This window comes from Vanessa tameamea, chromosome 30, assembly GCF_037043105.1.
Source record: "Vanessa tameamea isolate UH-Manoa-2023 chromosome 30, ilVanTame1 primary haplotype, whole genome shotgun sequence".
In the NCBI taxonomy this organism is placed as follows: Eukaryota; Metazoa; Arthropoda; class Insecta; order Lepidoptera; family Nymphalidae; genus Vanessa; species Vanessa tameamea.
Genome location: NC_087338.1, coordinates 2786973 through 2802876, shown reverse-complemented (window position 1 = coordinate 2802876; position 15904 = coordinate 2786973). Strand labels below are relative to the sequence as shown.

Below are 15904 nucleotides of genomic sequence, written 5' to 3'. Positions count from 1 at the left end.
AAATTTATTCTATTGACTGATGTCACTTATAAATGTGTTATACATATGACCAAGGATCAAATTATTTTAAAAATAAATAGCATTATTTATTGTTAACGATTTGCTATATTTTTTAAACAGGCGCCAATTTTAATAAAAATATTTTTTAGGTCTACTAGTCGTCGCTGGAGGCTAATATTAAATATCAGTTGGGCAGTTCCACTCTTAGGGTGGAAGTTTTTCCGCTTGGTCTAGTGTGTTTTTTTTTTAAATTTCAGACGGGTAGGCGGATTCGCAGATATAGTACTAGCAAGATGGGAAGTGGTCACCACCGCTAAACGTCACTGGCACTGCATGAAATATTAACTATACATTTCAACTAAGATGTTATGTCCCATGTGCCTGTAGTTACACTGCCTCACTCACCCTTAAAACTGGAACACAACAATACTCAACATATTTTTTCAGCAAACGAATAATATCGTCAGCAATTTGTTATTATAAATCCTAGATCACTTACCTTATTTTTCAACGGTTATTACTAACCTTCGTCGTTTCGACTACGCCGTATAAAAGGAAGGCTTCTAAGGGTTTATGGAATAAAATATTCATATGTGGTTTACTTATTTATTACAATAGTCATTTGTTAACATGCTTAAAAGATTTTTAGTCACTAAAATCACATTATAATTACCTTGACAGTCTTTAAAATGTGACCAGAGTTTTTACTCATTTGAAAATATTTATAATTTCTTAAAAATCTATTTAAGCTCGAGTCAGATGTCCGAAATTGTTACTAATATGTTTTTTCTTTTGTTACAGATATCTCAAAAACTCTCGTGGAATGTGTAGCGAATCATTTACAATAATGAACAATTTATATAAAATAATTATATTATAAAACCATACAAAAGATATATATGTGTTAAATTTATTGTTACAATAATAATATTTAAAAATATTCCGATATTATTGTTATATAATATTCATTTAACGATATATTAGCATACATAACCTTTGGTATATAAGTAAGTTTACTTTAAAAGAAGAAAAAATTGTGTTGAAGAAAACATCGGAATCGAAGAAACATGTTCACATTGAACCGTAAGTAATTAAATATATCATTTAATTAATAAACATCTTTAAATTATGTTAAGTAATGAATGTGAAAGATTCTATGGCTGGACGGATTTCGATGAAATTTTGATAAACATATCTTTATACCGTGACGTGACTTAACACATCGACAACCTAACACAGACGAATCCGCGGGTGTTAATTAGTTATTCTATATAAATAGAAAAACATTTAATTAATAAAAATTGTAAGCAAAATGATTATTTAAGGACAAGATTTTAATTTTTTTTATGGTATATGTTTGCGGACGAGCTTATAGGCTGCCTGATGGTAAGTGGTCACCACCGCCCCTAGACAATGGCGCTGTAATATTAACCATCCCTTACATTGCCAATGCGCCACAAACCTTGGGAACTAAGATGTTATATACCCTGTGTCTGTAGTTACACTGGCTCATTCACCCTTCAAACCGGAACACAACAATGTTATTTATTATGAGTACCTTTGGTTGGCGTTAGAATATCTGATGATTATGTAAATAATGTTGGAATCGTGAACTTGTATCATTCAAATCGAGCGTCTGTTTCAATTATGAGAATCAATATGATCATGGAATATTATGTTGATTTTAATTGAATTTGAGTTAAACGACTATTACGTGTATAAATAAATAAATTAACACCATGACTACCTCGTTGGTCCAGTGGCTAACTTATAAAGCTGCAGATCCTGAGATCCGGGATTAAAATCCCGCGTTGAAGCAATAAGAAGTTTTTATGACGAGAAAATCATATAAACACTGTGCCAAAGCATGTAGAACCATTGGTTATGTCGCTGAACGTATCCCGGCCGTGTCAGATGTGCCGTACGAATTATAAGTGCACACTTTTGTGCATTATAATATGTGCAGTTGGCTAGTTTTCTTAAATGGGTACCGTTGTCGATACGTGTCCGGGAGACATCATCATTATAGGATAAGACTAATAACAGATTTTCTTGCCGCTTCTTCGAGAGATTATTCAACATAATTCAATGCGCCAGGTGGGCAGATCAAACAATAGAGATGTTAGGTCAAAGGTTGCTAATCAAAAGCCTAGTACTTATAACCCTAGGCCAAGGTTTGAACTTACAGGAGGCACACTTAGAACGCGCGTATTTTGAGCCCTTATGTGAGCTCCCAACGCCTGACCTGTATATTTTAATTCGCCTGCATGCTACAGAGGACTGTATATCCTTACTTGTGCGGAAATAAATATGTAGGTATTTTTTTTTTTATGATTCCAATATGTATGTCCTAAGTATAAAGGTGTTTATTAATAGTGTTGTACTCATATTTACGTCCGGTTTCTGAAATGCTGATCGAATTTAAAAAAAAATACTAGAAGTTGATTGGGCGTTCATTGCGTCATCAACTGCTATCGACCAATGATCATTCAGATCGAAGTTACCAAATCCGATGTGGTTTTGAACTTCGAACTTCGATAAAAAAATATCGTAATATTTTTCCATAAGTTAAACCGTCACATAACATGATTGTTACGAACACATAGATTAAATATTTAAGGATTTTTTTAATGTTCAAATTTAATTGAACAAGGAAATTAATAGATAAAATAAAGGCACCCACAGACAATAGAATGACTTTTAAATTATATAATTTACATTTGATATTTATAAAAGTTTTAAAAATAAAGCTTATTTTATACTCGCAATTGCATTGGGCTTGGGAATCTTTTTTTTTCGCTTTTCCTCCGTATTGGTTTAACTCTCCGAACTTTGGAGTTTTCTGTGATATAGCCCGTCTGGGTAGGTACCACCCACTCATCAGATATTCTACCGCCAAATAACAGTGCTCTGTATTGTTGTGTTCCGGTTAGAAGGGTGAGTGAGCCAGTGTAATCGCAGGCACAAGGGACATAACATCTTAGTTCCCAAGGTTGGTGGCGCATAGGTGATGTAAGGAATGGTTAATATTTCTTACAGCGCCTTTGTCTATGGGCCGTGGTGACCACTTACCATCAGGTGGCCCATATGCTCGTCCGCCAAGCAATGAAAAAAAAAAAACATTTGCGAGCCCGTCCCGCCAATCAGCAACACTCAGCCCTAGATCACTGACCTTATTTTTCATCGCTTATTACTAACCTCCGTCGTTTCGACTACGCCGTATAAAAGGGAGGTTTCTAAGGGTTTATGGAATAAAATATTTATATGTATTTTATTTATTTATTACAATAATATTTTGTTTACATGTTTATAAGTATTTTATTTACTAAAATCACATTTTAATACCAGATTGAGACCAGAGTTTTTACTAATTTGAACATTATTTTTTAAATGCTTAATCTTATTAACTAAAAGTATGTTTTAAAGTAAGTCATATTGAACTTTGAACTGAGCCGAGATGGCCCAGTGGTTAGAACGCGTGCATCTTAACCGATCATTTCGGGTTCAAACCCAGGCAGGCACCACTGAATTTTCATGTGCTTAATTTGTGTTTATAATTCATCTCGTGCTCGGCAGTGAAGGAAAACATCGTGAGGAAACCTGCATGTGTCTACTTTCAACGAAATTCTGCCACATGGTTATTCCACCAACCCGCATTGGAGCAGTGTGGTGGAATATGCTCCAAACCTACTCCTCACAATGAGAGGAGGCCTTAGCCCAGAAGTGGGAAATTTACACACTGCTAATGTAAAAAATGTAAATATTGAAAAAACTATTCAAATACGATGTTTATTGAGGCACGCTCGATATGATTCATAACGTGAAGAACTATTAAAGAATTAGTACAGAAACAATTGATTTCATCATCGTTATGCGAAACAAGACTGTTTTAATGTATATTAAATAAAAAAACACAATTAAATCACTCATTCGGAATTACCATTATGTTAATTCAATGAAAAAGGAATAAATTTATGTAAATAAAAGCAGACCATTGCGTGTAATCTATTTACATATTGCCATAGATAGAAAAAAAACTATACAACACCTGGACCAGCAGTGCGATTTAGAAAACACTTCGCATCTCACACATTGAAATTTCACGCTAGTGTTCTGGAGTGAGAGGGTGAGACCATAAAAACATTAAATACAGAACCATTAATCCTTGTTGAACAAATTAATTGTAATTCAAATTTATGTCTGGATAGCTATCAAACATCATGAAAGCACTTTTGAATCATCATGTATTGTTAGAGAACAGTAGAGTGTTGAGTTAAACGTAAAGATACCACCGGTTCGCAAAGATTCTACCCAAAACAACCGACAACGAAATCAGTAACTCTTTTGTACCATTTGAATTACAGAGTATGTCAATAAAGTTCAATTAAAATTATATCCTGTTTATCCTGTCTGGAAATCACCAAAAACTAAGTCGACGCTTTTTTTATCTTTAATATAATCTTGTAGTGAGTAATACGCCTTATTTATCAATGATTTTTTTGACATGAGCTTTTAATTTTTCAATTGGCCAATTAAAAAATAACTATGTTATCTTATTAAACAGAATCGTGCCCTGAGAAGGATGTATTAACTTTGCGAAGTCGGAATCGTTATAAGTTTATCTTGAAGGATACAAAGAATGATTCTAACATTTTTGAGCTAGGAACCGTATCCGGTGTACGCTAGACAATTCACCTATTTTCATGACAATTATTTGAATGGTACTTGACAGATATAAATAAATAAATAAATATAAATATTGGACAACATCAAATACATTACTCTGACACCAATGTAAGTAGCTAAAGCACTTGTGTGATGGAAAATCAGAAGTAACGACGGTACCACAAACACCCAGACCCAAGACATAGAAAATTAATGAACTTTTTCTACATCGACTCGGGCGGGAATCCAACCCGGGACCTCGGAGTGGTGTACCCATGAAAACCGGTGTATACGCTACTCGACCACGGAGGTCGTATATAAATACATTTTACCTTTCTCCGAGACTCCGTATGAATTATCCATCACTAAATCTACTTCTACATCCGCGTAATATTCTTAAAAAAGGCTAAAGATTTTCACGTTTTGCGATCTCATACAATATATTCAACGTCAAGTTAATTTAATTTATTTAAAACAATTTACTAACCAACAAAAATTATTTCTAACTTCGAATTTATCTTAACATAAGTAAACTATCAAATCGCACACATTGAGATAAATCACTCATTTAATCTTAAATATCCAAGTATAACTCGATTAAAACTTTTAACAAATTGCAAGTCGCGTCAAAATCGACCGTACTGTCTTATTCAAAAATAGAAATAACAATGCAATTTCAAATCGCACGCTTTTTTAATATTTTATTCGTATATTTATATTTATCATTATTCATGTAGACATGAAGGAATGTCTGCCTTCAATGTCATTACACTGAACTAAATATGATAAAATTTGGTAGGAATCAACCTCGAACCCCAAGAAAGAAAATGAGCTACTTTTTTATACCTAAAACCCTAAACCGTGAACGAAACCGCGGACGACAACTAGAATATAATATGTTTGATTAGTATATAATCGATTTGACTTTGTTTTTCTGTATTAATAAGGCAGAATAAACTTTTTTATTTTAATTTATAAGTCTAACTTTTGTAAGTCTTTAGTCTGTAAGCGCCCTAAGTCACTGCAGTATAGCCATGTAATTGACATTAAATGTATGCTTTCTTGTTACGTTAAGTAAGAACTCGTTTATAATGCGTATAATGTTATTGCGACTTTTTTTTTTTTTTTTAATTTTAGGTAGTCCAATTTAGCATTTGTAATATAGTTATGTTCAATCTGAAATGTTCGTTTTTATAAATAGATTAGTGTAACATTATTTATATTGTTTCGAAAAATAAAACCGGGTAAGTGCTCGACTCGCGCAGATGGTTCCGTACCATTACAGAATACTAAAAGATTTACCATGTTATTTTAAGATTTAGACTTTTCATAGAATTTCACATTTTCCCCTTTACTTTATAAGACGGTGCTTCTTGTCAAATTCCACGATTCCATGTCAATAGGGAAATACGACTTAAACGGCTATATCTTCTGACTGTTTGACTTAGAGTTTTGATTTTTTCACAGCTTCAAAGGACCTCAGCATTTGGTAATGAATTCAACAATATATCTTTACGCGTTCCTCGGGAAAACAGTCTAGAAGGACATACACAGACGTACAACGAAATGATCTTATAAGACTTCATTTGCCCTTAGAAGTACGGAACTTTAAAAAAGTAGTTCAGGAATTATGTATTATAAATAAACAAAAATTGATATTATATTTTAATAAATCCCCGTATCGTTTATGAATAGATATACTAGGTATACTTGGTGGTAGGGCTTTGTGCTAGCCCGTCTGGGTAGGTACCACCCACTCCTCAGATATTCTACCGCTAAACAGCAGTACCTAGAATTGTTGTGTTCCGGTTTGAAGGGTGAGTGAGCTAGTGTAACTACAGGCACAAGGGACATAACCTCTTAGTTCCCAAGGTTAGTGGCACATTGGCGGTGTGAGGAATGGTTAATATGTCTTACAGCGCCATTGTCTATGGGCGGTGGTGACCACTTAACATCAGATGGCCTATTTGCTCGTCCGCCTGCCTATTACATGAAAAAATATATACTAGTTGCCTATCCCGACATCATCCAGTTGAAATAAGAATATTATGGCGGCGTTGCTTACCGCGTCAAATCTGAACTATTCATATCTTAATTAGTTATTATATTATGAGAAAGCGAGTTTGTTAGTTTGTTACACTTTCCATTCCCTTGAAATTTTGCATACTAGTTCTACCTGACACCTCACTTACTACTCCTTACACGGACGAAACGGCTTGCACGTTGCCGGCCTTTAAGGGAAACAATGACTCGACACTTTTGTTTATTTATCTTTGATTCTCCAAATACGTTTACTGGAAAATTTATAATGACGTTGTAAAGTCGAAAAAAAACCACTCGTCTGTCCGCGCCCTTATACGCGCACTTATGCACTTCCGGAACGTATGTCGCGTTTATGGAAATTTTTACTCTGCCGTTACGTTAGCAGCATTGTCATGAAAACGGGTTATAATCCTTTATAATTTCATACGGTATTTCCAATGACTTGTTTTGGCTTGTTTGTCTTATGCGTGTTATCTTTTATCTATATCTATATATGTGTTACGGTGTCTATCTATTCTATGAAAGGTGAAGGTTTTTTTTTGTTCGTATGTTTGATTGCATTTATTTTTGGTACCAGTCGGATTTGCATGATTATTTTTGCATATTATAGCGATTCTTGAGGAAGGTTATATTACATAAGGCTATTTAACGTCTCGCGCTGGGCAGATTTTAAATTGTTATGTATCAATCTATGTATTAATATCAAGTGTAACCTCTTTTGAATTTTTTTCTCAATATTTTATTCTATAATAGTAAGTAACAGGATCGATCCTCATGGGCTATAGTCGTCCCCACTCCTAACAAAAGTGATAAGCTTAAAAGGAGGGGTAAATAGGAATGTTAGTAATTCCTTGACAAATTTGGGGCATTGCTACTATTATTTTTAATAAAAAGTAGTCTTCATTTTTCTTCGCCTCGTAATACATTTCATATAATGATTTAAAAAATCTTGACAAAAGTTAGGCGTTCCGTCTTATTGATTCTCAAATATCTATAGCGTTTTGGAAAGATACGATTATATCCCAGACTTGGAAGCACTCAAAATAAAAATATTCTTTATTCGAGTAGTGTCATAAAAGCATTTTTGAATCATGTCACAGAGTTGAATTCAATTTAAATAAACTCAGTTTGATAGTTATTTATTGTTATTAAACATTTGGTTTACAATAATGATAAATATTCTTGTATTATACAAAATATTTTAGTTGTATAATTTAGCAGACAAACGGTATAGGCTTATTATAATTTGAAATGTTTGGCAAAATTCTGGAACCTTTTTGTAAAATCGTATACAATCCCACAAAATCATTTCTAACCCCGTGTTTTCGGTTGGCATCACAATTTTTGAATTGTTTTACTATACGAACAATAGATAACACTTTCTAAAACTCTGTCTGTCGTTTTGTTTGCTCCTTCACGGCTAAAACACTGAACCGAATTTGATAAAACTTGATATGAAAAAAATCTTGAATCTCAAAGATTTTCTATGCATAACACATAACGACTAATTCCTTTAACCGGAAGTGTATTTGCGAGCGACAACTATCTTAATTCAGAAACGCCACTCAATTCAGAAAGTTATTATTATTATTTAAATTTATAAGTTTCATCCAAGTAATATCAAAATTCATAATCGAAAAATAAGACGCAGACTGATTTAATAACTTGGAACATCCGTGATCAGTTTTTTTAGTTGCTAAAAATTTTCCACCGGTACGCGTTAAACCTGTTTAATTTGTATTTAAAAGTCTGCCATTATTTTTTTTAAGAATCAAAGAATAGCTGCATTTATACTATCTATATATAGATATATATATATATATATATAGTCTATATAGACCGTCGAAGACAAAGCAGTTCAGAAACTATTGCTCGTTTGTTTGTTTACTGATTTCGTTTTGTTTTGTAAAACATGTTTTCTTCAAACTTTCAATGATGTTTAAAGTTTCGACTCATAGGATGACTGATGATGATTTTATTAAGAGCCAATTTTTTCCTTTGTCTTTTGGCATAATTTGTTATTGTTAAACTGGCTCTCTTCGTCAGAAACAACAATAAGCGTTCTTAAAAATTTTGGGTCTTAAAAACACCTTTATTGTAAGACCCAAAGTTTGGCAGCGATAAAATAAACAAAAAGTTCATTCAAATTGTATACTTAAATTTTGATACCGTAGTATCACAGTAATTACAGTATGGTGCAATTTAAAAACTTCTTTTTTTAATTATACGTAAAAATCGTGCTGTTTTTTTTTACAAACTTTTTTTTGTTTTTTAGTTTGTTTAGATCAAATCTTGCAAAAATAATTATACCCTTTCGTTTATATCTCAGAGTGGAAATTTTACACGATATTTGGTTACGATGACATTGCAGTGGTTGCAGCCGAACGGTGTAACGGTAAACGGTATAGCTCCAGACTGATGAACTCTTTAACAGTAAAGAGGCAAGCATTTTTTATTATAAATTTATTCAATACTTATTTTCGATAGAATCTGAATTTATCCTAACAAAAGGGTATCTTTTTGCCTTTTGCCATCTGCCTCTCATATGATCATAGAATCTGCGTGTCTGTACATACTAATTATAATCCCCATATGAAGCACCAGAAGCGCCCGGGTACAAGTAGTATTCTGGAGCGTTTCCTTTCCTCCCAAAAGACTTGCTCCTGCATCTGACCCTGGATTGCTGTTACAATTAATAGTCTTCAAAACATCATACATATAGTTAAGACTATATATGTATATATATTATAGTCTTATAAGCATATATAAATGGCTTTACAGATGTAAAAATACGGGGGTTTTTCCGTCGAGATTATTTCAGGTTTTTGAAAAATGCCGGGGCTGGTTCCCTTGTCTGTCCGTGGAATGTCAAAGTCGAATTCTACTACTACAGCTCAGCTCACAAGTACCAAGATACGCAAAGAAGTTCGATTATGCGAGTTGTTTTAGCGTTAATATATATTTAAAAAATGTATTCATATCTTTTTCGAGAGAACTTTGCGTAAGTGCATAGCTGAAGTTCTTTTTTGTATTATATTTATCTTTTCGATTCATTAACATTCTTATCATTATTATCAATGAAATTAATTATGTTTCTATACTTATATGTTGTCCTGATTGACTTTGACCGGACCTATTGACCGGTTAGTAATGATTACGGACCGAAATGAGCGTGACCAAGTGAGCATCATCTGGGTCCTAATGTAAAATTTTAATCAGTATGAATTTTTGGCAATGTAATATGATCTTTATCTGTATTATAATAAAGATAACTTTATCTGACTGCATAAATTTTCGCACTAATCTGCATGTGTTCAATATTGCAGATTTCTGTAATTGAATAAAGGTATGTGAAGGTAAGTCAAGAGCTTTGAGTGACTGATGATGTTGTTGCGAGATGATGCCTGTAGTGGAAGGAACTATAGTTACTTTTTGTAAATGCCAAATAGAAAATATTAGGAAGCATTAATTACATGTTTTGAATATATTATATTTAAAATAAGTACATAAACAAACACATAATAAAATCGATGCAAGGACGTTAGTATAAAATTAATCCTTTCTAAATCGAGATGACTGACATCTTCCCTCTCGCTCGCGAGTATGATAACTGCTCGGCGATAGATAGAGATGGCGTTTCCGGGAAAAACCGAAGGTTGCGTCTGCGGTATTCGTCTTAAATGGAAATTCTTTTTCAATGCAAATTTCTTAGAAATATCATTGAAGAAATAGTATTTATTACTTCCGAATGAGTTTGTACGGAGTCCAAAAAGAAAATGGATGTACTTTTATATGACATAATATTATTTATTTTTGCACCATAAAACAAAATATAAGAAACAGTATGGTATTGTTATATATTTTTTTATTAGGTTCCTTCGTGTTTTAGTAGAAGGTTCTAGGCTTTTCCACCAAGATTTTATGGAAACACATGTAGATATCCTTACGAGGTTTATCCAAATTATAAAAAACAATTGAACCCGAGTATGAAGCCACGAGCTTCGGTTAAGATTGACATATTCCAGTCCCTATAGCAGCTACAGTGTGGCTGTTTAGAAATCCTTGACTGAGCGCGGGCTTATTGAAGTCGAATTACGTTATTAATGAAGCGAGAAGCTGGGCGTCGGAGTGTTATCACGATTAATCAAATTAGTCGGACCAATTGATTTGTTACAAGAATACGCTTACCTTTACCGGTAGGTGATAAAAAATAAAATGGTCAACGAAAACATATAACACCCAAAAAGTGGTTGATTTCGTTTTTTAAATATTTACGACAAATTTACGTTAAATTTCTCATGGTCGAGATGGCCCAGTAGCTAGAACGCGTGCATCTTAACCGAAGATTGCGGGTTTAAACCCAAGTAAGCTCGCTGAATTTTCATGTGTTTTTAATTCATTTCGTGCTCGGCGATGAAGGAAAACATCGCGAGGAAACATGCATGTGTCAAATTCTGCCACATGTGTATCCACCAACAAGCATCGAAGCAGCGTGGATTGGGCTCCCTTCTCCTCAAAAGGAAGAGACCTTAGACCAGCAGTACGATATCAACAGGCTACTAAATTTATTTCTAAATTCGCTAGTCAATTAAATTATAAATATATCATCATTATTGGATATTAAATACAATATTTGATTGATTTGATTTCTAGTATAATTGATTAATGAATTTGATTTGGAGAATTACCTAACGCTATATCTATACTAAGGAATGTTAACTTGGGGGTAGCCCTTATGGGAACTGGTTGTGTAGGTTTAAAGGTTTATTTCAGTATAATTAATACAGATACAAGATATATAGATTGCATGTTAAAAAAACTTGATTAAATACTACTTTTAAATATAATTTACATTAAGAGTAATTATATCTTTGCTTCTAATTCAATCCTGTAACAAAACGATTCAGAAGTGCTTACTTGAATAATCTTTTATATAAATAGCGTGAGCCGATTTTTGTCCCAGTGATTATGGGACGATAGCTGCACATAAAAAATCGGTTATGGTCTCATTTTGAAGAGCTCCAGCCGTAGATGTGCAGAAAATTTAAGAGGATTCTTGATTGCAATTTATTAAATTGTAATCACTTAACAAATAATTTACTTTAGAGAACGGAAAAATATTTACAGGGCGGTTAGAGAGCGGTGCTACGGCTGTATAGGAAGAAAAAGAAAAACTCCACTCCGAGGTCCCGGGTTCGATTCCCGACCGAGTCGATGTAGAAAAAGTTCATTAGTTTTCTATGTTATCTGTGTAACACCCACGTTTGTGGTACCGTCGTTACGTCTGATTTTCCATAACACAAGTGCTGTAGCTACTTACATTGGGATCAGAGTAATGCATGTGATGTTGTCCAATATTTATTTATGTCTGTGGGCGATTTTGACCATATCCATCAGGAACCATTGACCGTCTCTCTAATAGATACTCGTATAATTTCATTGATGGAATTTACAACTGAATTTATACTGAGTTTTGTCATCATCAGTAGAATATACATTCAAAACCAATGGTCAACTAAATTTTGTTTAATCTCGTATAATATTGAGTGCCTCCTGGATCAGAGTATATGTTTTATCCAAATTTCGTTGGATTAAAAAAGGAAATTGTAAAATTTATTTAATTCTAATAGTGTCAAGGTTATTTTTGGTGACGATTTGCTGTCAAATGGTCAATGACCTTGTCCGTCTTTTATTATTCATTTTAAAAAAATACTTCACTCAAGTAGACTCACAAGATGTTATGAATCGTTTATGTATCATATCGTAATCTCTTTTTTATATATAAATTGGATATCGGTATTTCTGCTTCGAATAAGATTTTTTTTTTAAGATTAGTTTTTGCAAGATTTATAAAACTAGTGGGTATCCCTGCACATCTACGGCTGGAGCTCTTCAAAATGAGACCATAACGATGGTAATTTATATGAAAGTCCAACGTTGTTATTATAAACTGAAATAACTGCGTATAAATCCGCAGGCGCAGCTAGTAAAATATAAAAACGCATAGGCTTTTTATTCTCCCCACCCAGGGCTCGAATCCGGGACCTCAGAATTTACAGCCTCACTTGCCTTGTAATAGACTAAGTATTGAAATAAATAAATACCCATTATCTATGAAACATTTGAAGATTCATTTCGAAATATTTGAAAATTAATTTACTAAATTTCTCAACAACGTATAGTTTACATATCTCAGGAATTCGACTGACTCGTGTAGGTTTCCTCACGATGTTTTCCTTCACTGAGCACGCGATCAGTACGCAATACGCAACGCTTAAGAACATTCCTTCGTGAATGTGGCGTATATCGTAAATCCGGCACGGTGTGACAAAATGGTCTTCCACCCATTTTAAAAGGTCAATTCGTAATATAGTGCACTCAACTTGAAAGGGCTGTAAATATCCCGAGACTCGAGATGGCCCAGTGGTTAGAAAGCGTGCATCTTAACCGATGATTGCGGGTTCAAATCCAGGAAAGCACCACTGAATTATCATGAGCTTAATTTGTGTTTATAATTCATCTCAAAGCTCGTGTGGAATACAACATGTGTCTGAATTTAACGAAATTCTGGCACATGTGTCACATCCACCAACTCGCTATGGAACAGCGTGGTGGAATATGCTCCAAAACTTCCAACTCAAAGGGAGAGAAGGCCTTAGCCCAGCAGTGGGAAATTTGCAGGCTGTTACTGTATGTAAATATTCCATTGCTGGATAAATGCCTGTTCTCCACGGGAGAAGGTTTGGACATGATTTCGCCAAGTTTTTCCAATTCACATACATACACGTATTATACAAAATCAAAATAAAAATATACTTTTACAAGCACTTTTGAATCGTCATTTAACAAACTATATTACGTGAAGCTACCACCGGTTCGGAATGCAGATTCTACCGAGAAGAACCGGCAAGAAACTCAGTAGTTACTCTTTTTCAACATTTATAAATACAAAGTCATGTTAGTTAAATACAATTATATATGTATATAATATATCTTGCCTAGAAGTCAACGAGCATTAACTCCATGCTTTTTTATCATCTATATAATCTTGTATCGAATAATATGCCTTCTTTACCAATGTATTTTTTACAAATGATTTGTAAGTACGAAGCAATGAGATCAAGAGCTTTAACGTCACGTAGTACTTGAGCTTATAAAGATTATACGTATTCACATACGCGCATGGTGATATTTGAAGGTCTTATTTTCACAAATTTACGAAGCACTAAAATGTTTTTGTTTCATCTGCGTTTTGATTTTACACAGTTCTTAAAAAACGCCAGGAGAAATTATCAAATGGCGTGAAATCGTACCAACGAGGTAGCCTGTTTAATTGGCAAATTAATCGTTCGGCATTAGGTACATTAAAAAAATAAACTTTTATAAAATTGGCAGGGGAATGGTCAAACCTGATCGTAAGTGGTAACAACCGCCCATAGACATTGGCGCCGTAACAATGTTTCATGATTCCTTACATCTCTAATGCGCCACCAACCTTGGGAAGTAATTTGTTAAGTCCCTTGTACCTGTAGTACACCCAATCACCCATCAAATCAGAACACAACAATACGAAGTATTACTGCTTAGCGCCACCCACTCATCAGATATTCTACCGCCAAACAACAGTACTCGGTATTGTTCTGTTCCGCTTTGAAGGGTGAGTGAGCCAGTGTAACTACAGAAACAAGGGACATAGAATCTTAGTTCCCAAGGTTGGTGCCGCATTGGCGAAGTATAGTAAGTTCTTATAACTTAGGAGAATATATTGTATCCTAAGGTCTACAAATTTACCAGTTTCAAAGTTTTTCCTTTGTATTCTGATTACCAATCTGCACGCCAAATTTGAACTTTCTAGTTCACCTGGAACTGGGTTAGAGTTTAGATCTATAGGTCAGTCAGTGATAAAAATGACGATTTTTGGACGTTAATATCTAAATAACCGTTTGAGATGAAATTGAGGGGGTCAAAAGTGGCTCTAAATGGTTCGTGTAATATTACACACGGTGCTGCTCGCCAGTTCTTTTACTTGAACTTGGCTTGACATGCTACCGCGTGTCTAGATATATATCCTTTAATATAAGTGAATGATAGATGTTAATCGTAGAGTCATATATATATAATTTTATCTTTGATGAAAGAGCCAGCCGTAATTGTTAGTACAATTTGTATATAAGTAAATGCATGATATTAAAATTGTTAATTTGTTATTGTTATTTTTTCTGGCGATTCTCTTATAAATAAATTATAATTAAAAGCACGAATTAAGAATTATAGATCATAGATAATATATAGATAGATTAATAATAAGGTGAGTGAGCCAATGTTACTACAGGCACAAGGAATATAACATCTCACTTCTAAATGTTAGTGGCGCTTTGGTTGGAATAAGGAATGATTAAAATTTGAAACGGCGAAAATGCCTATGCGATCAATAATGGTCAGTGATGACCACTTACTTAGTGGCCCATTTATCCGACCGTCTAATATTTCCATAACAAGATTACCTTGAATTTTCAATAGTGGTAAAACTCTACTATGATATATATGTCATCCTCATCATCAGGCTGTATGAGTTCACTGCTGGACATAGGCCTCCCCCAAGGCCACGGAGCCCTTCTCATCCACCTTCCGTAGATCCACACTCCACCGTGCTACAGGGCGTCCTATACTAATATACATATTAAACTATTTTTTGCCCAGGGAGGGTTCAAATCATAGCTTTTAAATATACTTAATGTAAAAAAGTCCTGTCCTGCCATTGTCCTTCCTTGGTCTTCAAGCTCTAGATCTATAAGCATTACAAAGTCGGTTCAGTGGCTTAGCGAAAGCGTATCAGACAGAGTTCCTTTCGTATTTATATTAGTATAGAATATTTACTCACACGGGTACCATCCGTTGTCCTTGAGGGTATTTCCATCGTACCTCAGTTCTCTTGTTCGTTAATACACAATGTAAAGTAATCATACGTTAATTATATTTTAAATAACAATAATTTAAACATTATTATGATGTAATTATAAAAAATAAGGTAATAAAACTGCATGTCATATTAATAAAGATAAGGTTGTATGCTAGATAAGCTATTGCTAGATAGCTAAGGAGTATTATTTATATTACAAGCTGTGCCCGAGACTTCGTGCGCGTTTGAATTTAAGTTATTCGGACATTGCAGCGTGAATTTATTTTGATTATATAT

The 15904-nt window shown here is 33.9% G+C and overlaps 1 protein-coding gene across 1 annotated transcript in view; it reads left to right on the top strand.

The window, feature by feature from the left end:
- Positions 1-949: 949 nt before the first annotated feature.
- LOC113391714 (lysosome membrane protein 2-like) overlaps positions 950-15904 on the top strand; it is an 84138-nt gene continuing 69183 nt past the window's right edge. The window contains exon 1 of the mRNA XM_064219996.1: positions 950-1083. Within this exon, the coding sequence (XP_064076066.1) occupies positions 1068-1083 (16 nt within the window). The 5' untranslated portion in view covers positions 950-1067. The remainder of the gene's footprint in view (positions 1084-15904) is intronic.